The 27,280-nt window shown below is 39.9% G+C and overlaps 3 protein-coding genes across 5 annotated transcripts in view; all 3 read left to right on the forward strand.

The window, feature by feature from the left end:
- Positions 1-27,280, forward strand: part of tdp1 (tyrosyl-DNA phosphodiesterase 1) — a 330,936-nt gene that overhangs the window by 14,655 nt on the left and 289,001 nt on the right. The window lies entirely within an intron of this gene.
- Positions 828-19,471, forward strand: LOC140302225 (homeobox-containing protein 1-like). 3 transcript variants are annotated; one of them, XM_072381045.1, is made up of 10 exons: positions 828-1,019; positions 6,192-6,695; positions 8,126-8,211; positions 8,297-8,407; positions 8,728-8,884; positions 8,984-9,066; positions 12,043-12,138; positions 12,448-12,542; positions 12,661-12,744; positions 12,831-19,471. In XM_072381045.1, exons 2-10 carry the CDS (start codon positions 6,193-6,195, stop codon positions 13,158-13,160), a joined length of 1,545 nt encoding a protein of 514 aa, XP_072237146.1. In that variant the 5' UTR covers positions 828-1,019; position 6,192; the 3' UTR covers positions 13,161-19,471. The 3 variants fall into 3 exon arrangements, with proteins under 3 accessions (XP_072237146.1, XP_072237147.1, XP_072237148.1); XM_072381046.1 differs by having other exon boundaries at positions 12,451-12,542; XM_072381047.1 differs by having other exon boundaries at positions 12,454-12,542.
- On the forward strand, positions 20,395-24,723 carry LOC140302471 (calmodulin-like protein 4). Its single transcript, XM_072381296.1, has 5 exons — positions 20,395-20,493; positions 20,586-20,616; positions 20,831-20,971; positions 21,441-21,629; positions 24,389-24,723. The coding sequence occupies exons 1-5, from the start codon at positions 20,491-20,493 to the stop codon at positions 24,484-24,486; spliced, it is 462 nt and encodes a 153-aa protein (XP_072237397.1). The 5' UTR covers positions 20,395-20,490; the 3' UTR covers positions 24,487-24,723.

The following is a 27,280-nucleotide window of genomic DNA, read 5'->3' on the forward strand; positions in this document are numbered from 1 at the left end:
TATGGGTCAAGTTGATCTCATTATGGACAGTAGTTTTTGCTATACTTTTTCCAGGCTAATGATTATGCCCTCGTCTGTGTTAATCAGTAACTGATTACGCTGCTCGAAGCCAAACTCTGTGACACTGGAATGACACATCTGTGGCATTCTGAAAGAAACCCCTCTGAGACCCTGTTGTTAGCTGCTGGAGCCCAGGGAGGATGCTTTAAAAAGAATGCATTGAACAAGGCTACTGTTTGTCCTACCAGGGTGCAGGATGCTCTGTGGCTCCTGTTCTGCAGGTGAGGAGGGAGCAACACACTTGGGAGAACTCTGTTATAAGAGAAAGAGTATGTTAACCCCAGTAACTGTGTGTTAACAGTTAGCTAAAGTGTTTACATTGAGAATGGGATCTCACTAAATTAAATGATGACTCAATAATTATTCAAGTTATTGTGTAAAACGTTGAAAGTAATTGAAAAGTGTGTGCTGAGTACAATGAGCAAATAATCCAATAAAAATGTGTATAGCTGACAAAACCTTGTAAAACATCCCATATCACTGGCCTAACATTTCATATAGAGTTGAATCAACTGTTTTGTGTCACCATCGGCACCACTAACTTCATAAAAACGTAAAATATAAAAAACTAAGGAAAAGTCCAGGCGCCCATCTGTGAGAATCTGCAAATAAACTAAAGATTACAGAGATTATAACATGATAATGGGTCGAATTTGACCGTCGGTAGTTGTGATTATGCATCACCTGGCCGCTCCAGACACGCAGCCTGTGTGTTTGTCATTCTTTTACACGTACAGTAAACTCTTTGAACTGCGACTCCCGGCGGTCCTTGCGTCATTTTATCAACATGGCGCCTGTCTGCCGGACAAAAGGCGAATCTGTCTGACGGCGGATTGGAGCCCAATTAGAAGCAGGGGAGACATTTTGGGAAAACTGTCAGTGTCCGTGTGTCCCTGCGCCCCAAGGCGGTAGATATATGATAAAACAAACATCTGTGGAGGCTCTCGGACTGGAATAAGGTAAGTCGGGCTGCTCCAACTACTGCTTTCTTCAAACGCTCCTGCTAGCCCGATGCATTTCCCTTTCCCCCCTCTTTATGGGGATAACTGTAAACTCCTTAAAAAAATGCCAGTGTCGCTGCGGTTTTCTTGGCGGTTTAGTTTCACGCCACCGAAACGGTCTCGACCGGATAATGAAGACTCGGACTCCTGTTCGGCATGTGTACAGTTTATAAGGAACACTCAGTCAAACACAATGTCAACTTTTCTTTCTGGTTCACGATGCTCGTTAATGCCGTGCAAATGCATTTTAGTAGAACGTGACAATTGAGTTGAACTGGCGAACTAGTTGTGCACTGTACTGTCTTTGTTGTGCTTAAAAAACTTGTCAGATATGTGCCGAATTGGGTTGTTTTTCCATGACATAAAACGTCCGAAGACAGTTCTCATTTGGCGTCACAGTTTCCTTGAAGCAAGGAAGAATAAAAAGCGAATTTCGGCGTGAAAATCGATAGTTTTAAGAAAGTCAGCTTTATGCATTGAGACTAATTTGACATTGAGGACCACTACCTCCCGACTAAGTTTACCAGCTGCTCTTTTTTCCCTGTATTTGGGGTTCCGAGCCCAGTTTAAAAGTTGCCCGCTGTGATAAAGCTCAACTGGCACATGTCTGCAACCAGGGCAGAGTTTATGCCACGTTTGGTAAGGAGGTCCATTCCCTGTAATGCAGTTATCCTTAAACGTGGTCGACTTTTCTTACATGGAAGCTACGAGTTAAGCAATCATTGGATTATTTTAGGACACACACACAGTATACAAAACCACACAATGTGACAGCCCGTTGTTGTATGGAGGGTAGTTTGTCAAGAAAGTACAGGATTGTATCCACAAAGCCTCAACTTGAAGACAGTCTAGTTGTTCTTTTCTTTTCTATAAGGAAATCCCCTGGGGAGAGCATGGAAGTGATTTATTTTGGAGAAGTCACAGGTCAAGTTCATTATAAGGTGACAGCATTTGAAGCTTCAATGTCTTTCCGAAGCATCTGCTGTGTCATTTAAAAGGCCACGCTTTGCAGTCATTTTGGTGACATAGCATAATTTTTGTGTTTACATACAGTCTGGACACTCCTTAGCAGACATCTTGCAAGCAGTTATGCATCACTATAGGATTGGCCCTGTTGTTTCTTGCCCACTTCCTTTCTGGGCCTCACAGTCAGACTTGCAGTGTTTCAGCTCTCTGCTGCTTTATTAGGAAAACGCACAGACCTGCTACCATCTGTTAAAAATGGACCAAAAGAACATGTTTCTGACATATTTGCTTAATAACATAACTCGATTTATGATGGTTAAATGCAACTAGAGGAAACCGTAGTATGCTACTCCAAATCGCCTCTCTGTGCCATGTTATCTTTTTCTCTCTAAAGTGAGCGTGGCTGCTGAACCGTCACTCCTGACGTGTTACGAACATGGCGACAAATCTTATTTGAGTGGAACTATATTCCAGATAAGTGTAACTGTATTCATACTATTGCTTAATGAAGGAAGCAAGAAGTAAGAGAAATCAATGTACGTGTCACCTATTTTCTGAAATTAGGAACACTTTTTTTGCAGACCTGCGCAGACTGAGGCCTAACGTAGTTGAAGTGGGTGGGTTAGTTAAGATGTGTGGTGGGGTGCCCTGGCTGCCTCAGATCTAAGAGTCCATCTATGAACTAAGACATCTGGAGTCCACACCCAGAGCACAATTAATAAGAAGTCGCAATCCTTTTTCAAACATAGCAGGGGCTTCGACCAATGGTAAATGGTAGAAGGATGATTTTTGACCAATCATAGCAGACTTGACCTTTGGGAGGGGCTTTTAAAGAGACAGGGGCTAATAGAGAGCATTCCAGACAAACGGTGACCAGAGGTGTTGCAGCAATGTGCACTATGAGAATAACGATGATGTTTCGAACTTTAAAACACGAAGACCTAATCTAATATACCCCCAAATGAAAGTTATGAGGCTTTTGAATGAGCTTTTTCTGGGGACTTTAATGCATATCTCTTTCATGTACGGATATTTGAAAACATTCTTCTTCTTCCATAAATTTCATGAAATCTTGCAGAAAAGTCAGGAAACAAGGTTTCAGAAACACGTCTATAGAATATGTGAAAATGTTGAGTCAGTAGTGTCCAACAAAACACTTGAAACTCAACACAGATGTTACCATAAATGAAGTGGAGCAGTCGGTTGAGATAACCTCTGTGCTGTAGTTTTGCAGCCCTCTATTGATCATTTATCAGTCCAACTTGATACCGCATGAGTCATCCTCTGCAGCTGGCAGAGAAAGTATGAAGCTTCTCTGTCTGAGATGTAAATTTTTCTTGGCATAGCCACCCCACACACACACACACACACCCGCACCCCCACTCCCCCTTTATCTCCCCTGTCTTATATCTTGAAGCGTCGATCTGCTTGCTGACTTTAATTTTCTGCTGCTGCCTGTTTTTCCTCTCTGCACCAGAAAGAAAAGCACTAAGACATGTGTGTTATCTCTTATTTCTGTTTATCTTCCTCAGCCCCACCCCCTCAGACCAGCTTTGTGATTATAATTGATGCGTCCTTCCCCCGCCCCGAGTTCACTATATGTTTAAGGATATAAAGAAGTATTAAAATGCAACTAATGATAAGAATTAACATTCAGCGTGGTAAAACCACATTAAGGTCAGGATGTATTTCATTTTAAACCATAGAATACAATACAGTACAACAGCACATAATGAACTGGGTCCATTTGCATAACGGAGCATGATTACTGGGGTTGAAAGTGTTTCTGCTGTGATAAAAGCCTCATTGAATCTGGAGGAATGCACTCTATATCTGGATAGCAGCTGCTGAGCTGTGTTGAAGAGGTTGTGAGTGTGTGTGCCGTTTGTAAATCTGCAAGCAGGAAGCTACCAGATGCGAGTGTACAGGCATTTTTGTTCTGATTGTTTCATCTGTGGTGTTTTTTTTTTTTACAGATGTGATGCTCAGAGGGCAGAAAATATCATTGACCTCAACTTTTACCAATAAATCAGGATAGTAAACTTTAAAAAAAAAAAAAATTATATATGCTATTTAATCTATTTATTGCAAGCGCCTCTTTTTAAAAATTTTTTGCAATAGTTATTGAATGCACACAAATTTTTGAATTAGCTCTCTATGTCGGAATGTAGCTTTATTGATCAAAACATGCACGTTTTTGGTTGCGATGCTGAGAATGAAAGCCTGTGTATGGTGGCATTACATGCAGTGACTTTAGTCTTGGCTTCTCTTCATTGGTTGCCAGTAAATTTTATAATTGATTTTAAAATTTTAGTCTTCACTTTTTAGCCTTACATGGTCAAGCTCCACAGTATACATCGCTGACCTGCTGAAACCTTTTCTTCTTCGCGTGCTCTGAGGTGGACCGGTCAGATGTTGTTGGCTGACCCACGTACTCTGTTCAGAACTCATGGGGATTGGGTGTTTCAGGCAGTGGCACCAAGACTGTGGAACTTTATCTTGCTTTCCTTACGCTGTACTGACTCCATTGACTCTTTTACAAAGCAGCTGAAGACATTTTTATACAGAAAAGCTTTTAATGACTTAAATTGGTGTTTCACAGTGTATTGTTTTATTTTATTGTGTTATATCTGTGACGCACTTTGTGATTTTTTTTATCTTTGAAAAGTGCTATATAAATAAATTTGTCTTACTTACTCACTTAATACTTTTCTGGACTGCACTGAAAACTGTCTACTTTATCCTCATTTCATTCCATACCAGCACTGCCAGAATTCAGAACTTCACCTGGGAAACGTTATAGATTCTCTTTTTCAAAGAATGTGAAAACTGCTTCAGAATCCAAACAGCAAATAGTCGCTCACTGAGGATCATAACTGCAGGAAAAAGGAGGTGAGCTCCCAACTCGCACAGGAAGGTGTTTAAAGCCTGGACAGAAGCAGCGTTCCCGTGTGTCATAAAAGAACTCAGAGTTGGAAAAGAAAGTGATTGAGGCAACACAGATGACTGAATACAAAGTGTACACAACAGTGTCTGCAGCTATCAGATGAAAGCCGAGCTACGTCCTCGGTACAGGCAGCAGAAAACAGACGCAAACAAAAACCTGACATCTCCCCTGAACTCCAGTTCTGTTAGCGATGGAAAATAAATGGGCTTGAATTATAGCAAGTGCTTGTGTACAAAGCTGCTCATAATTCTCAGTATATTTGAGTCCATTTTGCCAGTCTGCGTTAATCAAGTGGGATCAGCCCAGACCTGCTTTATTATCTTTTAATCCAACTGGTTGATCATGTCAGAAATGGTATAATATGCAAACTGAGCAATGGACCAGATGCAGTTTGTTTGTCTGGACAAATTATGGAGTAATAAAACACATTTCAGTTCTTTTGTTAATCTGGATTGATTCCCCAATAAAAGTTTTAGTACATTTAAAAAAAATCTGTCTGGCATAATATTCATATCATCTTTATTATATCCACACCCATCTTTTATAACTTCTTACAGTCAAAAGCAAATATTCATAATAGCAGCAAGTATTTAGAGCTTGAGGTTTTACAGAGTCTTAAGTTTTTTGTTTTATTTCACAAAAATGTTCCCACCTCAAGACCACACTTGGAGGTCTAGTTGAGCTGGTATGGAATGGCCTTAAATATAAAAAAAAAATGTCGTCGGGAACGCCTTCTGCCATTTCCTGTATGGTGCTGTGAGCTGATTTTCTTGGCATGAATATCTATCATCAGTTATCTAGATTTTTATTGGTTCCACTAAAGGTCTAAAAACAACAAGAATTGATATTATTGATATTAATATTGAATTGATATTAGTTTCTTTACCAGTTTCTTTACCAGATCCCTGCCCAGGGTTGCGGTTGGATTACAGAACTAGTTATTTCTGTTCACATGCTGAACCAAAGGGTTACAGCCCAGAAGAAAACCACTCGGACCCCTTAAAATTTTCCATAAGAGTCAAGCTTATGAGTTCCCAGACTGCTTCACTGGCAAGCAGCTGTAGTCATTGTGACACTTTAATTTAGACTTCCATTTAGTTTGGTCATGAAATTACTGTTAAATCTTTTTCTACAAAGTGACTGTAAATTACAGCTGTCAGATGGCCATTGTGACTTTAAACACTTTTCACTAATAGTGATATAATGACACTCTGCAGGATGTTCCAGCAGAGGGAGGAGCCTCGCTTCACCATCGAGCAGATTGACCTCCTCCAGAGGCTTCGCAGGACAGGGATCACCCACGCCGAGGTACTCCATGCTCTGGACACTCTTGACCACTTGGACCGGCAACATGGACACAAGTTGACCCATAAATCTTCCTACATGCCACCCTCGTCTTCCTTGACTTCTTCCAACACAGTCTCTGCCTCTTCATCCATGACTTCCACCTCTACTCAGACAAGTTTCCCCGACAACCAAAGTTCACTGTCACCTAGTAACAACTTCGACACCACCTCCCCCCTTCTACCAGTTCCAGCAGCGTCCCCACTTCCAATGGCCGCAGTTTCGCAGAATGGTCTTGTTTCCGTCACCAATGGGAAGCTTTCACCGCCCCGATTTCCGATTGGCGTGGTTGGCGGCACTGTGACTGGACCAGGTTACGGGTTTGAGGCCAGTGAAGAGGACATAGATGTTGATGATAAAGTGGAAGACTTGATGAGGTAAGACCATACCAGAGTTAAGTCAAAGTTGATATAGTTAATATAGAAGAACCAAACCAAAGCACCCCAGAGTAGATTAGGCATAAAAACGGGTAGTTTTGATGGCTTTGTTTCTTAAGCTATCCTTTGGGCCAATGAGACCAAAACCTTTGCCCCTCTTTATATTTTATTAATTATAGACCCCTTCTGATGCCACTATGCAGCCTATTTTAGGTGCTCCAAGCCAGTTAATGAAAACAAGTCTGAGGGGCATTTTCTTGCATGTTGCGTCCGCACAAAGACTTGCTTTATAACAAAACTCCCAGTTACTGATAATCACCAAGGGTGTCTAACTAGAAACATTGTACTGGTCGATTGATCAGCATTAATACCTTGAAATTTTCATTATTGCATTTTGACTGATACCCACCAAAGTCATGAGCAGCATCCACCTCACATTATGAGCTATTGCTACTTTAGGTTAAACAATATACATTATCTCCAGCTGCTTCACTAGCTTAAACAAGGTAATGTTAGCTGCTATGTTAGAATAAACATTAGCTGTTAAATTTGCTTAAACAAGAGAAAAAGTGTCCTCATTTGTTAAGGCTTAGGCATAATTGTCTTTTGCATAACCTAATGAAGCAGCAAATGTTATTTTGTTTATTTGAACGTAATAAGCTACTGTTCTCTCGTTCGTGTTAAGCTAGCAGCTAAAATTCCAGCTCAAAATTTAAGCTGCTAGCTTTACATAAACAAGAGAATGTTAGCTGTTAGCCTGAGTGAGATGGTGTTAATTTTTGTGAAAATTTTCATTAGGTCATGGGTTACGTGCAGCTTTCAAAAAACAGTAATGACTTGTTACTTGTCTGTAAACATATTGAGTGTAATTTCAAGTTAACTGTCAAAATGCACTGTGATGCCGTTTGTTTACTGGATTTTGGGTGTCTGTAATTTGTCTCTGCAAGCAGCAAAACCTTAGGCAAAATCACTGACTTCAAACAGCATGTAGAATTATTGTTTACGGCCACATTCTGCATAAATGAATCCTACCTGATACGGTTTTTGAACATGCTGGTATTACATAGAATAGATGGCGGCAACAGAAGCCCTGATTGTCATGAAGCCAGCCTAGAGCACACTCTGAACCTGTCTGACATACACTATCCACTCAAATGCACACATGCACTCTAGTGCCTCTCATCTGCAGTCTGCAGCCAGACGGCAGCAATCAAAGCTCTATTGATTGGAAAATGTGTGAAGATGAAATCAAACCTGAGGGAGCGCAAATAATATCGCAGCAGGATGCAGCCTCTGGTTTCCACACACTTACAGCCATTAATATACTTGTCCTACATCTGGTATAGCAGCTGTGTTTTAAGTGTTGATATTAAAATCAGAGTGTTGGAGTTTTAGATACGTGTTGTGCTTTGTGTGGCTGTCTGTCATAGGAGAGATAGTGCAGTGATCAAAGAGGAGATCAAGTCCTTCCTGGCGAACAGACGGATCTCCCAGGCTGTGGTGGCTCAGGTAACAGGTGAGTATCCGTCCACTAAAATACTTTCAAAAAGAGTAAGGCAAGCATCAAACCCACTGAGTGACACAGGGTCCTCATCCTCCAGGGATCAGCCAGAGCCGGATCTCCCACTGGCTCCTCCAGCAGGGATCAGACCTCAGCGAGCAGAAGAAACGAGCCTTCTTCCGCTGGTACCAGTTGGAAAAGAACAACCCTGGTAACATCAACCACCTTCATCTCTTACAAAAAGTGTTTTACTAAGAAGTGAACTGCTCAGATGTTTAATTATTGTTCCTATTCCAAGAGTCAGACTGAGACTGTGACAACGAGCTGCACAAGTGCGACGAGAAATAATTTTCCCTGGTTATCTTATGGTGTCTTATGATACACTTGAAAGACTGTTTAGTCTACAGAAATGGCAAACTGTTGTTTTATGCCAAAGAAAGGGCTTAATATTTGGAGGTTTCATTAATTGTTTGGCTCTCTGTAATTTTTGATGGTGAAACATTGAATTAATATTGATGTTTGTGACTCCAGGTGCCACTCTGGCCATGCGTGCTGCCCCGCTGGCTCTGGAGGACGTAATGGACTGGCACCAAACCCCTCCCCCATTTGGCTCGCCTCCCGGGGGCTTCCGTCTGAGACGCGGGAGCAGATTCACCTGGAGGAAGGAGTGTCTGGCCGTCATGGAGAGGTGAGGAGGAGGAGGAGAGCTGTCAGAGGGTGGAAACTGAGGTAAAGGCAAGAAAATGGGAAAGAAAACTGAAAGTAACAGCATTATGTGTATATCCAGCTATTTCAGTGATAACCAGTATCCTGATGAAGCCAAGAGAGAAGAGATTGCCACCGCCTGCAACGCTGTCATTCAGAAACCAGGTATGTATTTAAGCTCTTTTGTCTTGTTTCATAAGCAGTGTGGATTAATAAACGGGTTCTTATTGGGTAAGCTCATGTTCACTCTGCACAATTACTATTATTTTCTTTAAGCCTATTTTGAAGTAGCTTTATTTGATGCTAACTAATCTCTTGTTTTCCTATATGTTGGTCATGATGCAAAAATTTCAAGACAGAAGAGGTAGATTAGGGGACACTTGTGTGTTGACATTGTGTTGGATAATTCGGAGAAACTAAACAAAAAGGACAACAATTAGATTTTCTTTCTTCCCCAATGACAAAAGTCTTGACACTTGACTTCTGTAAAACCTTGAGCCACCAAAAAAATAGTTCCTTCAGTATTTCACACAGCTTGCTGTTCAGCTGTGCTTGATCTTTCACATTCTCTCTTATAAAGCTGACTGGCATTTTTAAAATATTTTTCTTGATACAGTGATTTTACAATAATAGCCTCAATAGCATTTGATTGGCACCTCCAAGACTAATGGAGCTTTGATGTCATGCCCACTGGCTAAGAGTCTGAATGGCAAGGAAGAGCATGCCCCTCCTCTGCAGCGTATATACTGAGCGAGCTGTAGATGAGTTTGTTGAAAACTGATGCATGAAATTTATAGTGAAAGTCTGAAAGTGAAGCTGTAGCATTTTTTCTGTACTCCCTGTGTGTAAGAATGGTAAATGCTTTCAATTCAATTCAGGTTATTTATATAGCACCAAATCGCAACAAATGTCATCTCAAGGCATTTTAATGATACAGTCCAATTCATTGTAATCATAATCATTGCCATTCAATCAAATCCAAATAATTAAATTCAAAATGAGTAAATTTCATACATACAGAGCCAATTCAAAAAAACTATTTCCTAGCTAAAGAAACTAACAAGATTGCACTGAAACTTCTCTTCGGTCCAAGCTCCCATCCTGAGCTTGCTTGAGGCGACTGTGGAGAGAAACGACTCCCTTTTAACAGGAAGAAACCTCTGGCAGAACCAGACTCAGGAAGGGTGGCCATCCGCCTCGACCAGCTTGGGTTTGAGAGGACAGAAAAGAGGGAACAAAGACCATAACACCGTTCAAAGGATACATGCTGAGACAGAATTGCAAGTTAATTACAACGATAATGCCAAATGTACATAGTGTCATATGAGGAAATAAAAAGGGGAAAAAGAAAACAAAGTGATGAAAGGTGTGACATAAGAGGTCCCCCAGCAGTCTAGGCCTATAGCAGCTGAACCATGGAATGTTTCAGAATCACCTGAACAATCTAAAACTATAAACTTTATCAAAAAGGAAAGTTTTAAGCCTAATCTTAAAGGAGAGGGTGTCTGCTTCCCTGACATATACTGGCAGCTGGTTCCACAAGAGAGGGGCCTGATAACCCATTCTACTTTTAGAAACTCTGGGAACCACAAGTAAACCTGCGGTTTGAGAGCAAAGTGCTCTGTTAGGAAAATATCTTACAATGAGATCTTTAAGATATGATGGAGCTCAGTCATTAAGAGCTTTAAATATGAGGAGAAAAATCTTAAATTCTATTCTAAATTTGACAGAGTCAGTGAAGAGAAGCTAAAACTGGAGAAATAGGATTTCTCCTGTTAGATCTCATCAGAACTCTGGCTGCAGCAGTTTGGATCAGCTGGAGGCTTTTCAGAGATTATGTGGGACAGCCAAATTATAAAGAATTACAGTAGTCCAATCTTGAAGTAACAGATTGTGGTGGAAAAATTTACCAAGAGACTCAGTTCCTTTCTGAGAAGAATATCACTATTCTGTTGCAAGAGAGAACAACACAAGATGGAGTATTGGGCTGCTCTGCCCTACAGAATCTGCATTCAATGTTTCTACACGTCTTTGGGTGTGCAAACTGAAATAGAAACTTTTAGTTGGACATCTGTATGGTAGAGATAAGATCCCCCAACATCAGTTACTAGAATATTAGTTTCTTTACCAGATCCCTTCCCAGGGTTGCGGTTGGATTACAGAACTAGTTATTTCTGTTATAATGTCAGTTACTCCTATCACATGCTGAACCAAAGGGTTACAGCCCAGAAGAAAACCACTCGGACCCCTTAAAATTTTCCATCACATTCCCTCCTTTTGATTATAATGGTGTATATCGTATTAATCAACCTTAGAAGAAAAAAAACTTACATTTGGTCACAGGTTGAGTTTGGAACAAAAGTGTCATAGTGATAAAGGATCCATGAATAACATACGTGTGCAAGAAGTCATAATAGAGTTTCTGCATAAAATCATCTGGAATCATCTGGCTGGGAGTGTGCAAGCAGAGGCATTTTCTGGGTCACCTGCATCATCTGATGAGAAACTGACTTCTCTATTGCGCGCCCTTCATGTATACCACACAGGAATCACTAGACGCAGACCTAACTGAGTAATTTGCCAATTTATACCAGATGTTACGTTTAACCCAAGGCTGTCGTAAGACATTTATGAGTTCCCCCGCAGGAGAGGTGTCTCTGACAGGATGCTTGTGAGTGACATGATGAGTTCTGATCTGAAACTTCAGCAAACATGGAGGGAACAGCTAAATCCAAAGCATTAAGTGTGAATATGCTGAGTGAAACAGCACCGATAAGTTTTTCCCTCTGCCGATACATGGCTAGGCGGGTATGAGCCATGGGGCAGCGGTTGGAGTCCTCCTTCAGTTTTTAGTGTCAGAGGTTACCAGCACTTAACACACCGGTGGAGTACAGCTTTTACTGCTGACTCGTGTTTGTGTCCTCTAAGGCCTGTTGATTAGACTGATGTATGTCTGAGTGGAAGTCGTCCACTGGCTCTGGCACCTTCTTACAGTAGCTGGTGTGGATCCAGGTTGCTCTTTCTGTGACTTTAACAGCTGTATGAGTGACCAGTAGCAATGGCGTCATGTGTTTGAACATTACTTTAAAGACGTTTAAAGAAGCTTTCAAAAGCAACCACAGGTTTGTGTGTGTGTTCCAGGAAAGAAGCTGTCTGATTTGGAGAGAGTTACGTCTCTGAAGGTCTACAACTGGTTTGCCAACCGCCGCAAAGACATCAAGAGGCGTGCTAACATAGGTAATGTCTACCTCTGTGTTTGTGTTGGTGCATGGATAATATTAACTATTACTGTAGTTATACATATTGGACACAAACTGTGTCCAAAACTTGCTGTTTCCATAGCTTCACCCACACTGTTGATCACAAACACTGCTGTATGATTTATACACACCTGTCAAGACGTCAGGGAGTTCTTTTTTTCCAGTTGCTATCAGCCGCAGTAGCAGGACGTTGTTTTGTTAGAGCGGCAGCTTCTTTACTTGTCATCATCACAGCTGCTTGTCTGTCTAGAGTTGATATGCTATGATGAAGTTTGTGTTTTTGAAGAAGCAGCCATCTTGGAGAGCCATGGCATCGAGGTTCAGAGTCCAGGAGGTCAATCCAACAGTGACGAGGTGGATGGAAACGACTTCCCTGACCAGGTGAACTTCCTCTACTCAGAAAATTAGCTTGAAAGCCTTCTTTTATACATAATTCCGAACAAAAAATGACCGTATTTGCTTTTCTGGATTAATTTTGATGCTGAATAACTTGTCACAGGGTTGTGAGGTTTCCTTATTTGACAAGAGAGCTTCAGCCAGGCAGTTTGCGTTTAGTCGAGCTGACCTGTCCTCTCCAACCCAGGTGCGCCACGATTACCTCCACAACACTCAGAGAATCCAGAGAGAGCCGACCTGTGGATCCTTCTCCTAATTCTGTTCCTCTTTCAGGTTCCCACGCTGCTGCCCAGCTGGTTTTCTGCCCTGGCTCGAGGAGGCGTATCTGGACAGAGAGGCACCTCTCTGATAGGCCGCTCCCTCACGTCAGGGGCAGGCTCTCAGGCAGAAGGTTCCAGACTGACAGGCGTGTCATGGTCTCCCCCTTCCCCGTCCCTCCAGGATGAACCCAGCATTCACAGCGCACTGTCTGATCCCCAGGATGCTGTCGGTTTGGAGAAGATGGCAGGGAGTCACAGCAGCCCGGCCTCAGCCAATCAGGTAGATGAGGCAGGATGCGGCTTGGGGAGCGAGATCAAGACGGAAACCCTGGAGGATGACTGAAGGGAGCGGCCGAGCTGTCACAACAGGTGTCATTATATGCAAGCAGATATTATTGGAATGTAATAAGTGGGGAAAAAAAAAAAGACCAAAAGTCGTGTAAACTCCAACCCTGATACCTCCCAACCCTACCTCCAACCACCAACCTACTCTGCTACGCTCGTATAGCTATTATCAGTGTATTATATTAATGATAATAATTATAACAAACTTTTGTTACCCCAGCAATTTATGGAAGGTTTAAAATGTACCTTTAAACAAATCCAACAAAAGAAAATACAGTAATTTGACATTGAGCAATGAAAAACTTGGGGAGATATGCTGTAAGAGTCTTTTTGGTTTTTCACTTGATTTGTTTGTTGATTTGTTTTATATTTAGACGTTTTGAATATTCCATAGTAGGTTGTCAAAACAGGAGACGATGCTTTGCGGAGATTTCCTCGGAAAGCTGCATTTTTCACAGCAGGACAACACTGTATTTGGCATGTGAATCAGATCGTTTCAGGGTCTTGCACTGTGATCACAACACAACTGAACAGCCTCAGTGTGTATGAATTTGAAAATTAGGTTAATTTCAAGTGATTCTTTGAAAATACTTTTTGTGCATTTTATCGCAGTGCATTTTTTCCACAGTTTGTTCTTTGAGTAGACAACAGAATAAGTTCGAGGTCGCAACATTTCGGTGAGCCGATGATGGTAAGTAATGTACAAAGAGAAAAAAGCAGAGTGATCCTCCCCTGACTGATAAAATAAGCTCACTAACTGAGGCCATAATAATTTTGAGGTCCATGGATACCCAAATATATAAATATGAAATGTAATTGCTGTTGAATACGTGTTGTCAGAGTTTAAATATTACTGACTTTATTGCACTGATACATTAAAAAAAAAAGGAATTCTTGTAAGAAATAAGAAAGTTTAGATATTGTTCAATCTTTCCATATTTTTATTATTCAGATCACAAATTAGTAACTTAGTAAATGTGTTGCGTAAATAACACCCATAGATACTTCTGAATAAATGCTAAATGAATTTAGTAGCATTTAAACAACTGGTATTCAATAGACAATTTCAGAATTGGGTTCTCAGATTTGAATAAAATTGGAATCTTAATGGCCTTATTGTGCTTACATGTTAAAGTCAGCCAAAACTGCAGACAGAGTTGTATATAAATGAAACACCCGCTATGATCTGTTGTTTTTCTTATTCATTTATGCCCAGGAATGATTGATCACTGTGAGATCATCAGTCAGTCAGGAGGTTGAGATACTACAGATGAAAATGTAGTGAATACTTACATATACTACATGTTCATACATATACATACAGTATACTGTATGTCCCTTAATCTCTTTCTATTACATTATATAGACATATATGATATAATGAGAGAAACTATCAGTATGAGTCTGTCTTGTTGGTGAAAGGTGAGTGAACATTAGCCAAAGTATTAAGTTTTGATATTTGTGTTTTATCTCAATTCCAGAGCAGTTGGTGCTGTTTAAAATGTAAATAAAAACAGAATGCAATGATTTGCAAATCTGCTAAATTGATGTTTTCTTCACAATAGGCCATGGAAAACATATCAAATGCTGAAAGTCAGATATTTTGTTATTTTATGAAAACTATTAGCTCATCTTGAATTTGCTGGTAGCAACAAGTCTAAGATAATTGGGGTGGGAACAACAAAAGTAAGTGGTACTAAAAACAAACATTTTTATCGGATGCCTTCTGATCTTTGGGCCCAGGCAGCAGTGCATTAAAAATATGCCTGATTCTGTCCTGGAAATCACTGCATGGGCTCAGGAACACTCCCAGAAAACAATGTCTGTGAACACAGCTCATTGTGATATCTACAGATGTAGGTTAAAGAGCTATAATGCAAGCTATATGTTGACATGATCCAGAAATGCCAACATCTTCACTGGCCCACAGCTCATTTAAAATGGACTGAGGCAAAGTGGAAAACTGTTCTGTGGTCAGACAAACACAGTGTGAAATTCTTTTTGGAAATCATGGACACTACCTCCGGACTAAAGACGAGAAGAACCATTTGTCTCGTTATCAGCACTCAGCTCAGAAGCTTGCATATTTGAATATCAGACAAGAATGAGACAACATTATTCTCCCAAAGCTCCAGCAACTGGTGTCCTCACTTCTAAGATGTTTTCAAAGTTGTTAAAAGAAGAGGGGATGCTACACAGAGATAAACATGTCCTGTCACTACAACTTCTGAGATGTGTTGCTGCCATTAAATTTAAGAAGAGTAAAATGTCTCACTTTCAACATTTAATGTTTTATTATGAATACGGAATTGTTTTGTGAGATTTGCAGATCATTGCACTCTCATTTTATTTGCGCTTTGCATCCCAACTTTTAATTGGGGGATTTTTTTATGAGTGTATGACAGTTGTGGATGGAACAGAGTAATAGAGATATGCTTAATCAAAGGCACATCAGATGTGTCAAACTATTGCAAGTAAAATGCATCGTCTTTTAGATACGTCTGCTTGTTCTCGATATGCCATGTGTTTTAAACACATACCGTCAGTCCTAAGTTGTATTTTCATTTTAAATGACACTTTATTGAATTCCTTGGTGCTAAGAGTCCCTGCTTTTTTTTAAATGTTTGATGGATCACTATGAGTGACTGACAGACTGGAACAGCAGCAGGAGAAGAAAAAGAAAGGTATTTGTGAATCTCATGTTTTCCTCAGATCAGCTGTTCATAATAGGTGAATTCTCTCGTACATAATTTCCTTCAGCTATAAGAATAAATGTTTGATCAACGTCAAATCACAAATATTTATTGAGTGTACAGCCATTGTAGAAGTCCAACAGCCCTAAGGAAGTATTCAAAGTCATGGTTTGGCTTTTTTTTAGCCATTTGTTCAAAGGGGACTTCACCACAATGGACACATTTGATCTTAAAATTTTGGAATTGTTTTTTTGTAAAACATAGATAAACAGTCTTCTCCTTAGTTTCTCCTTTAACATTGTTAGGATGTTCTTATATTTCTCACTATGTACTCTATTACCCAAAATGTCCTACTGTGTTGGTGAAGTTTTAGATGTGGTTGGTAAATAAAAGCAGTGGTAGATTTTAGCCACCAGAGGGCAGTGTTTGAGGTTGAAAATATGCTAACCATAGACTTTATGGCTAACACGTTCGTAAATGGTTGATAAATTGCACATCCAGCAGTTACAAATGCAGCATTAACATTAGTTTAGAGTCATGTCTCAGAGGACCTGACTTTCTCAAGTCAACTGCACACTCTCTGTATTGCTCTGTTTAGCTTGACGCTTTTTCTAAGTGTAAATTTAGAAAATTTGCTTTTTTTTCATTCAAGAAATTAAAACTTGCCTTACTAATGGAAACATGCAGTAATTATTGCAACAGTTAAAGCACTTAAATGTTTCATATGAGCTGTTTGCTCATAAGTGTAAATGAAGTGTGTGAAAACATTTCTAATTTACTGAAACAATTAAGCTAGCTGTAGTAACGCCTACCTCTTTTCATCAACAAAGAATGCATTCTTATTTACTTTGAATAAGCTTTATTATAACTGCCACTGAACAGAAGTGAGCAGAGGCTTCCCGCCATCACTCGTGAGCTACATTTGTTGGCCGGTCGAGTTTTTGAAGCTAACTCTATTAACATCCTTTAGCTGAGCTACAAACAATAACTGGTACATCGCTTAAATGTTCCATGCTAAAGTGTAATCTTAGGAGCACTAGTATGCCGACTCAACGAGAAGTCTGATAATAACTGAATCACAAGACATGCGAACAGTCCTCATTTCCACAAACTCCTCAGCTGCTCAATATTCTGCTATGTTCAACACTAAGCTAGCTGCTAACTGGATGTTCTATTTGGTGCTGGGCAGGAAGAAAACTGTAGTTTCACTAAAACTTTAGCAACCATTGCCCAGACAGCCAAAACAATGAGCCAAAAGAGGCTACAAAGATGAAGAGCCAATGAATGATCTTTGGGTTTACTGTTTTAAGAAGACTTTCACATTACACATAGAACCTTGTTCCTAATTTGAGAGCAGCTTTAAGATGAGCTAACTCAAAATGATGATACTAAAAGTTAGCATTTATTTTGAACAAATCAGATACTCTTCAACACTACTTGATGTCCATAACATTTGCACTTGTGTGGTCAGCTGCTTGTATTTTACAGAGCTGTGTGACAAGACTAAAACCTTCCAGCTGGTTTAAAAAGTAAATGATAGTACAGTGTAGTGAAGCATTTGATGGTATAATAAATCCTGATTAGCAGACAGGAGACATTTAAATTCTGTCCAGCTTTATTACCTCTGCCTACTGTATGTTCACACACAGGGTCTTCTACAATGGCTGTATCAGCGTACTACTACTAATGAAAGAGAACTAAACTCTCTTTGTTCTGTTACACAGCCAACACTGAAGTGGCTTCATTTCAACTGATTCATCACTGTTTGTCTGGTGCTTTACAAGCTAATCTGTTAGTTCAGAAATAAGTCTTCACACAGATACCTCACTCTCTCCCCTCAGTTATAAGCCTATAAGCTAAACCCCGCAGGTTCCTGTACGGCCACTTCAATGTGAATCAGTTTTTTTTTTGTCTGTCAGGGAAAAAAAAAAAAACAATAAAATGGACTGACTGATGGCAAACTGTGATGAGGCAATGTCTTTAAAAAAAAAAGAAAAAAAAAAGAAAGAAAAAAAAAAAAAAAGGGAAATGCCTTCTCCGACTAGAGCCAATGAATATTAAGTTTTTATGTAAAGGGAAGTTCCACTCCAAAAAGGAATTCATGAATTGATAAGCTCCCAAATCCACCATGAATAACCAAAGTAGTTCTTCCTTCCTTCTGGTGGAGTTTCAGACTAAATAAAAGTGTAGCTTTGATGGAATGTCTCTAATTGTGTGGCAGCAGAGCTGTCCTGAGTGTTTTTTTTGCTTTAAGCTTTGAGGCATCAATAATCATTTATGTAGCTTTTTTGTCATCTGTTTGAATTATTTACGCCAAAATATAAATGTTTTTTATTGTTTTGTTTTAATCTGCTAAGCAGAAGCCTTTCTGAAATTAATCTGTAGATTAATTTAAGACCACGTGCTGTTTTCAAATTATTTCAGGATTTAATCATTTAATGCTGCCTTCATGGTCTTCTTGGGATGTTTTGTTTGTTTTTAATGGGTCTGGAGTAACAGTGTTGCCATTTTGAGAATGAAAAGTAACTGTATTCATATTTTGAAAGCAGAAGTGATCAATGACAGAACTACACAAAAGTTTGCTGTGGTGTTGTAGTTAAAGTCGGGTCCTCTTCATGCTTCTCAGTGTTTAAGAAAATTATTGAATGAGTGGGTCAGAAGTAAATCTAGTTGTATATCAGTCATTTATGTGAAATAACAAGAAAACATTAGTGTTGCAAAATTTAAGAGATAAAATTCTGATTTGATCAGCATTTTTAGCCAGAATTTCTACTTAAGAGCCAAAACGAGCCGCGTTCACGAGTGAAGCCTCAGTTGTTTTCGGTGGTTTCAGTCCTGTTGATTTAAGCTCACTTCGTATTTTGACTTCTTTTATGACCAGAACACTCGTTTTTAGTGGCTTCATAACTCGAAAGTTCTAATTGTAGTAAAGTGCAGTCAAACAGAAACTTTGCTGTGGCTGGACTGCGTCTCTTCATCAGTCAGATTGCCGTTTTGTCATTTGCTTTGGATCCTGTGTTGCCTTGTTAACTTTTGGTTTAAAAAGGACAAGCGCCTGCTGATGGAATACTTGCTTTGACTTGCCAGAGTCCTGCCGCAAATATGTAGTTTAACAGAGTTGGATGCTGTCCGACATTCATCAGTGTTGTGAGACGCCAGTCTGACAGTTAAAGAGTAGAAATGTTAATTTAATGTGAATGCAGTCAACGTCATTTGTAGACTTTCCAGCCTTAAAGCTCTATTCTAATCAGACAGGGACTGGAAATGCTACTTAAAATGAACAGACCTTACAGCAGTTTTAAAATGGTGGTTTCTGTTTCATTCTGGCAATAAGCTTCAATAAATCTGTCAAAAGAAAAGTATCAAACCTCAGCTGGATGTATGTTGTATCTGTTTGAATTGATTTTTTTTTTTATTGTTATTTCAAATTCTCTTGTTCCTTTCCATTTCAAGATTTAGTGCCTTTTTTGGACAGTAGACTGTTGTGTAATTGCTATGTAGAAAATCTACATCGGCCTCTTGTTACTTTTTCATCTGTTGGATAAAACCTTAATTTGTTATTTTTTAAGGTGTGTTTTTATTGATATTCTATTTACAAGGGAATAAAAAAACCTGATCAGGCTCCATGCCACGTGTTGCTGTGTTTCATTCATTCATCCCATTCTTGCACATTTCCGTGCTGATGTTTGAAGATTGTTGAAGTGGAACACTGCCAGCTCCTTTTGCTAATTATAATTGCTCTGAGTCTAACGTCAAGTGATTATACGTGATTCTTCTCTGTCCTATAGTACTCCCAGGTCTCCCACAACAAGGTAGAGAAGTGGAGTGGAACTGCAGTGAGAGCCAAGGGGAATAAAAGCCCCCGCTCGTTTAAAAAGGAGCAACAGGGTATCAGGACCGGTCAGAAGGGAGACTGGCATGTCCTGAAACTGACTGACAGCCTTTAATTAAACTCTGTTGTAAAGGTCATGGGTGTGAGCGTGCATGCTTGTTTTTCCTCATGTGGCCCTGTGATGGACTGGCGACCTGTCCAGGATGAACCCTGCCTCACACCCAGTGGCAGCTGGGAAGAGGCTCCAGCCCCTCAACAACCCTGAATGGAATTAAGCGGTTACAGAACATGGATGTAAAGGTCTTGGAAACATGATAAACCAGATGGACACTAACATCAGAAACTTAATTTTTGATGATTTGACTTTCAAATCTAACATTTCTATTGTTTATATCATGCTATTCATTAACTCACTTTGTTACTTGGAAAATGCTTCTGGAATAATGGGTTCCTCGGTGGTTGAAATTTAAGTGTTTATCAAACTCTAAAATTCAAAATCGATTTCGTACTTGAATATTGTTAAAAAGCTACTTTAGCTGACCATGAGAGTGCTTTAATTTAACAGTCATCTGTCGGCTGTATGGATAAAATCTAGGGAGCCATAAAAGGCTCCCTTGATTGTAGGAGTGGTAACGGAAAGGACGGGATAATGAAGCACGTAGATCTGGTATCAGCGTTGCCACAACAACACATATCAAATTGCCTTTCAGTCTAGTGGTGGTGGACTTTAGACAGGTGGGGGAACTGGTGACGTTAGCTGCAGGAGACGCTCCTTCCTGGAAAGAAACGTAACAGCTTCAGACATGGTAAGAGCAAGAAATGCTTTCTTTAGTGTTTTTCAATTTATTTTGTGTCTTGTGTACTTAACAAGTGTCACAATACTATTGTCACCTTGCAGGCTAAGTTCTTCACACCAACTCAAATCAATGGTAAGAGTAACCATGTTTTTCCATTACTGTTCTATCTCTGTAACCTGTATTCAATGAGTGGTACGTACTGATCAAATTCAGACCCTGATCAGTCTCCCTGTGCTGTAAAGTTAACCTGCTAATGCATTTGAAATAATACCGAAGATGTTCCAGACTAAGTAACACAAGGGAAGAAACTGCGTTGTAGTAATTACATTTTTCTCCCCTTTTGTAGAGTTCAAAGAGTGCTTCTCCTTGTACGACAAAAAGCAAAAGGGCAAAATTGATTCCAAAGACCTGATCACAGTTATGCGCTGCCTGGGTACAAGCCCCACACTCGGTGAAATAGAAAGACATCTACAGGTTCACAAAATCGGTACGTACAACGTGCAGTGTATGAAATTAGTTAGTGGGCCGAATACAGTCTCTCGACACGTTACTCTGACACAGTCTTCTGGGTTTAGAAATGTTACTGTCATAAAGGCCAAGAAAAAAGGAGCTCAGCCTTAGTGTGTTTTCATGGAGCTTCTATTTAGCTTGAACAATTTGAAATAAAGAGTTGTGATGTGGTAAATAAACTGGAGTCTTTGCTGATAAAACAAAGTTTTTCAATAAGCACAAGTTTAGTTTAAAGGTTATTAAAGGTGCCTAACTCACAACAAGACACCCTACAGAGGGTACAGACACTCAGGAAAGAGGAAAGTTCATGCAAACAGGAGCAGAGCTCTCTTCCCCAAAACACGTTTTCTTTTTCAACACCTCCGTGAATTTATCCAGTTAATAGCTTTGCAAAGATTATGAAAAAAAACTTTATGTAAATATGTGTAAAAATAATGTGTGTTTAGAAAAATCAGGCGAGCTGGACTTCTCTGCGTTCCTGACGATGATGCACAGACAGATGCAGCAGGAGAACCCCAAAGCCGAAATCCTGGAGGCCTTTAGGATGACCGACAAGCGACAGAAAGGATACATCCAGGCGTCTGAGCTGCGGGCCAAACTCACCAAGTTAGGAGAGAAACTCACAAACAAAGAAGGTGACTGTCCCCCTTTAAAAGAGAGCAAAGCTGAAATCTGCAAAGGGTACAAACTTTTTCTTTTTACCCTTTAGCAAAAGAACTAAGTTTTTTTTTTTTCAAGAGGCTGCTTATCAATTAAATCTAATGACATAACTCTAGGGCATATTCAGTATTTTAAGAGGCACACGACTGGAGTTGCAGTGAATTGTGTCAGATGTTTGTCAAATGAAATTAGAGCATGAACTTAAGCCTAAACATTCACACCAATACCCAATGAACCATGTGAAATTAGCAGCAACCTTTCCACAAATCCCAAAAGTGAAAAAGCATATGGCAGAGTGTGAGATTGTGTCATTCAAAGTGCAGAACATTGTTTGTGCTAAAACCTTACTGCCTCAACATTACATGACAACAATACATTGTTAGATAAAACCAGAACTCAAGCATTTACCCATTAAACGTAGGTATGTTTGTGCAAACTCTCTCCTCCACTGTGCTGGAAAATTCACCATAGCCGTCTTTTTTTCCCCTTCATCTGTCACATTTGCTGCATCCTCTGTTGGTCACGATAATCTGGCTTCAAAGCAGAGCTCAGCAACTCCCTGACAATTACAAGCTGCTTCCCTAAATCTGCTAAAAACTTTAGAACTCAAAAAACTCATTTCCTTCCACAGCTGTTCAAAAACTTGGGTACAATAGCTCCTCTCCTGGTTTTTACTGTAAGTCTCAAACGTCACTCTTCCCTCCCCTGTGAGCAAACATTTGCTGTTTCAGATACCACTTTGAGTAATTGGATTGCACCAGTCGGGTTTGTTTTCAAGAGAACTTCATTTCTCACTCGAAAAGCAGCGATGTCTGAATATAAATGTTTTGGCATGTCTGACTTAGTACTGATAACTCTGGGAGAAATGAAATAACTCCAGAACAACTAGGACATTTTGGGTATTTTAAGAAATGTGTGTATTTGTTCAGCTGCTTATTTTTACCTGATGACGCACTAATTAAAGCCGATGACACGGTTCAGTGTGACGTGACAACAGTCAGAGTGCTGCAGCTTAGCATGAAGACTGGAAACAGACGGAAACGGACAGCCCGGCTCCGTTTACAGGCAACAAAACCTACCTTCCAGCAGCTCTAAAGCTTCGCAATGAACACAAAAACAATGGGAACAGCCTTGAAACCAGCTGAACGGCACATAATGTTTTGTTTGTCTTTTGTACTATTTAAACAAGTTAGATCAATTGTGCCACTTAGTAAGCCTGTAAGTGGAGCTTGTTACATTTTAAAGAGCCCACATTGCCCCTTTCTTAATTTTCTCATCTAATTTGTAAAATACAAAGTTACTTCTGAGAACGTTTTGCAGATTCTTAAACATTTCCTGCAATCTCAAAGGCACATTGGAATACTGGCTTTGGTTGTTTGCATGTTTTTACAAGTTAACCATGATGTCCCGGATCATTTTATGAAGTAAAGCATAAAACGCGAATCTCAAGCTGAGATTTTTGATGGAAGGACTCCCACAGGGATGCTGATGCCTGATTAAAATCAGCTCTAAGTAGATTTTTAGGTTTTTAAAGCTCACGGATTCAAACAGCTGCTGGCTTCGTAATTCTAAGCGCTGTCGGTGGGAGGGTGTCAGTGGGTGGGTGCTTTGCACATTAAGCACTTTATTGTTAAAAAGCTAAACCGCTTCTCGGTGGGAGAGCATCCATCAAGTTGGTGAATCCCTGAACCACTGAACAGTGATGCTAATTCAAGGACAGAGCACAACAGTGCTTTGAAGCTGTTCATCTTATGTGAGCAGAAGTGCAGGCAAAAGCGCTCTTTGTTAGTGCTGTGATGCACCTCTTTCAGTATTCAGGACACCTTCGCCCAGAAATTACAATTACTTTGGATGCCAAATCACAAGTGATTGAAATCCGATCAGGGAAATACTTTAATAGGGTGTGTCATCCTTGTGTTAAGGATGATATAACAGCAAAATGACATATTTACTGTTTATGAGAAGCCAAATGGCAGAAGTCCTAACTTCTACTGAAGTAGTGACAGAGCAAAGTTGATCAAATACATCACATGACAGAATTAAAGCAACAATGATGATTTCTGATGATGAAGATTTTTTTTTAATTTTCCCCTCGTCCTGTCCAGCATTACGGCAGCAGAATTGTAATCTGAATACTTTTTATGCCAAACAGATTTGCTTTGCCAAGGAAAGCTTTATAAATGTAAAGCTCCCCTTGATCCCCATCAACTGCCCATTTATTTATTTAAATTTTTTTGTTACAATATTTCACATGTAATAGTACCGGACCGGGGGACAAGGAAAGAGGAAGAGCAAAGAAGAAGAAACAGAACAAAAATAGAAAGAAAAACCAGACAACCAGCTAAAAACAAAACAGACATGATTTTGAAGTTTAATCAACAGTACATCGTGTTACTTAAAGTGCAGCAAAGATCCAACAGGTTGTTGATAAATGGAGTCAAAAGCAACATTTCTGATATAAAGTGTGTGTGTGTTAGTAATGTGAAATCACGTTTTAAGTTTAATATATAGGTTTTAATCTGTTTGGTTGTTGAAAGCAGAACTTCAGGAACAGCCACCGCACTTACTCTCCGGCTCAATGCAAAGACTGAAATGTGTTCAAACCTCCCGATTCCCGAACTCCAAACTATTTGACTGCAGTCCTCCTCCGAGTTCTGAGTAATCGGGGTAGAGAACTGGCCTTCGTTTCTTGTCATGTCCACTTATGAAGCTGTTTGCTGTCTTCTCTCTGTAGTGGATGAGCTCTTCAAAGAGGCAAACATCAAGTCAAATGGGATCATCAACTATGAAGAGTTCGCCCAAATGGTGACGCTGCCACCGGTCGATTACTGACTGTTCGAAGAAGAATCAAACAAACCACCTCCAAACAACCTGATGTGATACTAACTGTAACTGAAGCTGGCAGCCAGCATTGTTTATTCTTTGCTTTTGTTTTTTCCTAAATGATTTAATTTAAACACATCCTCTTTGCTCTTACCACTTGAGCAGATTTCCTCAATGACAGACTTTGGTGATATGGTTTGACATTGCATCTTTTAAACATCTGTACTAAAAAGGCTTCAACTGGAATACATGAATTATTGCATATTTTTCTAATCTGCATTAAGGTCTTCAAGTTAAAAAGTTTTCTTTTAAAGATCACAAAAATACACTTTCTTAAGTTTAATTTGTAGGAATAGTCGAGGTAAATAAATAACTGCATGTGACAGCAAGCGACTGCATTTTCTCCAGAGCCTTCTCTGTAATTCAGTCAACTGACATGGTATTAGATTAAGTTTACAACTGGATTTTTAGGGATTTTAGTTGGCAAACTCATTGCTATCAGGAGGATTTTTCTCCACTACAGTAACTGGGACAATATGTCATTTAAGCCAGACAGCAAAGCATCATATGAGCCACTTGGATTACATGTTTTAAACGCTGTGCTTGGGAACCGACTTAGTCATAAAAAGCACAACTCTAAAACTCTAAAAAACAATAACTTAAAAATAGATTTCTTTTTTTAAAAACAAATCTCTGCCAAACATCCACCTCCGGCTTGCCTTTCATTTCACCACTTTAGCACCTTTTCCCATTACTTCCACTTCCCACTAATCGCCACATTTCACAGGAGTAAGCCTACATTTCCTGCGTTTTTCCCATCATGACACAGGATGAGCCACCCTGACATGAAAGGGGCGACATAACATTTGGTCACCATGTTACTTGACAGCACGTAAAAAGTGTGTGAGGTGCTTCCATATGCTTCTATATCAGGGGTCCCTTTTTGATGTCTTTGGTGGTTTTACAGAGGTTTATAAGACATATACTTGCATATACAGTCCTCATCTGTGAAACCTCTCTGGTAAAAATTGAAACACGCGTGTAGAGCAGCCTGCTGAGTTTTGCCTGGTGTCTTTACAGTTTGTTCTGGGTATGTTTTGCAAGGTAATGGCTGTGAGTTAGCATGGTGTCACATTGTTTAGCTCCTTGGGTGACCTTTTGTTCAGCATTCCTTGGAGGGGGGGCAGAGACACCACATTTTTTTTGCACTTATCATCCTGTCGAATACTGCAAAGGCATTTCTGTGGCTTTACAGATGTCTGCGTTTTGTCTGGTGTGATAACGTATTTATCCATTCCAAAAAACAGCTATTCATAATTTGAACCTGATGTGCATCTGCAGCCTTCCTCCCCACGTGCTCCACATCTGCTCAGAGCAGTGAAAATATTCTAATTAAATGCGTTACCTTGGGCATTCGTTTTATCGTTCTTGGCAGACGGAGAACATTTGAAGCTTTCTGGAAAAAAACCCAGCGGATAAAAGATTGATAATGTTGTGACTTTTCCAATTGGGTTTATGAAGCTAAAGTCATGGGACCAAATCACCCCAATTACAGAGTGCTGAGGAGAATGTGGATGGGTTTCAGATAGTGACGCCATGTCTAAGATGTGGAAACAAGAAGGGGGCAGCAGGCAGATCTTATATGAGATTAATACAGAGCTGAGTTCATTCATCAAAGAATCTGCTTATTTTCTGGAGAGTGGAAATTACATCCATATGAGCAATCCTGATTATTTGCTTTTGCCCCCACAGGCTTCATTTATACTTCAAATCAAATCAGCTGGAGATGTTCAAAAGTTAGCAGTCTCCTAAATTTGATTTAACTTATTTGTAAAATGAAATCAGTTCATCTCACCATGTAAAACAATGGGTGTCCAACACGAAGGACTGAAATGTTGATTTTCTTCGATTGTTTTTATTGACAGAAGATTGAAGATGAACCCTTTATTGTACCCACACACATTTCTGTGTTCTTGGCTTTTAATTTCTCGCATATTTTATCGTTTTTTTTCGTGCATATTTTTGATGATTTATGCTACTATGTGAATGTTTGAGTGTTCTTCATTTTCTATTTTTTTTTTAGCCTATTGTAAACAACGTGGTCTTAAAATATTCACGTTAAGGTTACGTACAAAAATGTGCACATTGAAACCCATGCAGATCCCTTCTTTTCGATCCTGCTCGAATAAAAAGCATTAAACATGCATCTTCTCATTTATCTTTCTTTTTTTTTTTTTTACCATATATGGAAAATGGAGACAAAACCTGCTTTTTCCGATAGAGGGCACTTGAGCTCCATCTCCCCTCTCGTCTCTCCACACGAGCTCTGAGGCATTAGTTCTGTGCGGGTATTTGAGTACGGGTGTGTGAATGTATGCATGTGAGCGGAAGTGTGTCTGCACGCGCTCACATTTCTACAGCGTGCACGTTGCATTGCATTACATAATGCGCAGAAAGCGCAGGTAGCTTTTAAGTGGCACCTTTTCCATATTCTACGTTTCACATGTAATTTCATGCAAACCTTCAAAGCACTGCGACATTTTTTTAATTACAGACTGTACACGGGTCCCCCCACAGCTTTGAAATAAACGAAACGCAGGAACTTTCCCAGCACATGAAAGTTAGAGAACCACAACAGACCCCGATTTTGTTTTCCACAGCTGTATACTTCTCATTCCATACCCGGCACAATGGAGAGATACGCCACTGAGGAGGCGCGCTCTATCATCATGCAACTCGTGCCATACGGAGGCGTTGCGAATTCCAGCAGCCTCAGAAATCTTAGGCTGGCTCAGGTGACCCC

Source organism: Leuresthes tenuis, unplaced genomic scaffold (genome assembly GCF_036924035.1).
Source record: "Leuresthes tenuis unplaced genomic scaffold, fLeuTen1.0.hap1 SCAF_2, whole genome shotgun sequence".
NCBI lineage: Eukaryota > Metazoa > Chordata > Actinopteri > Atheriniformes > Atherinopsidae > Leuresthes > Leuresthes tenuis.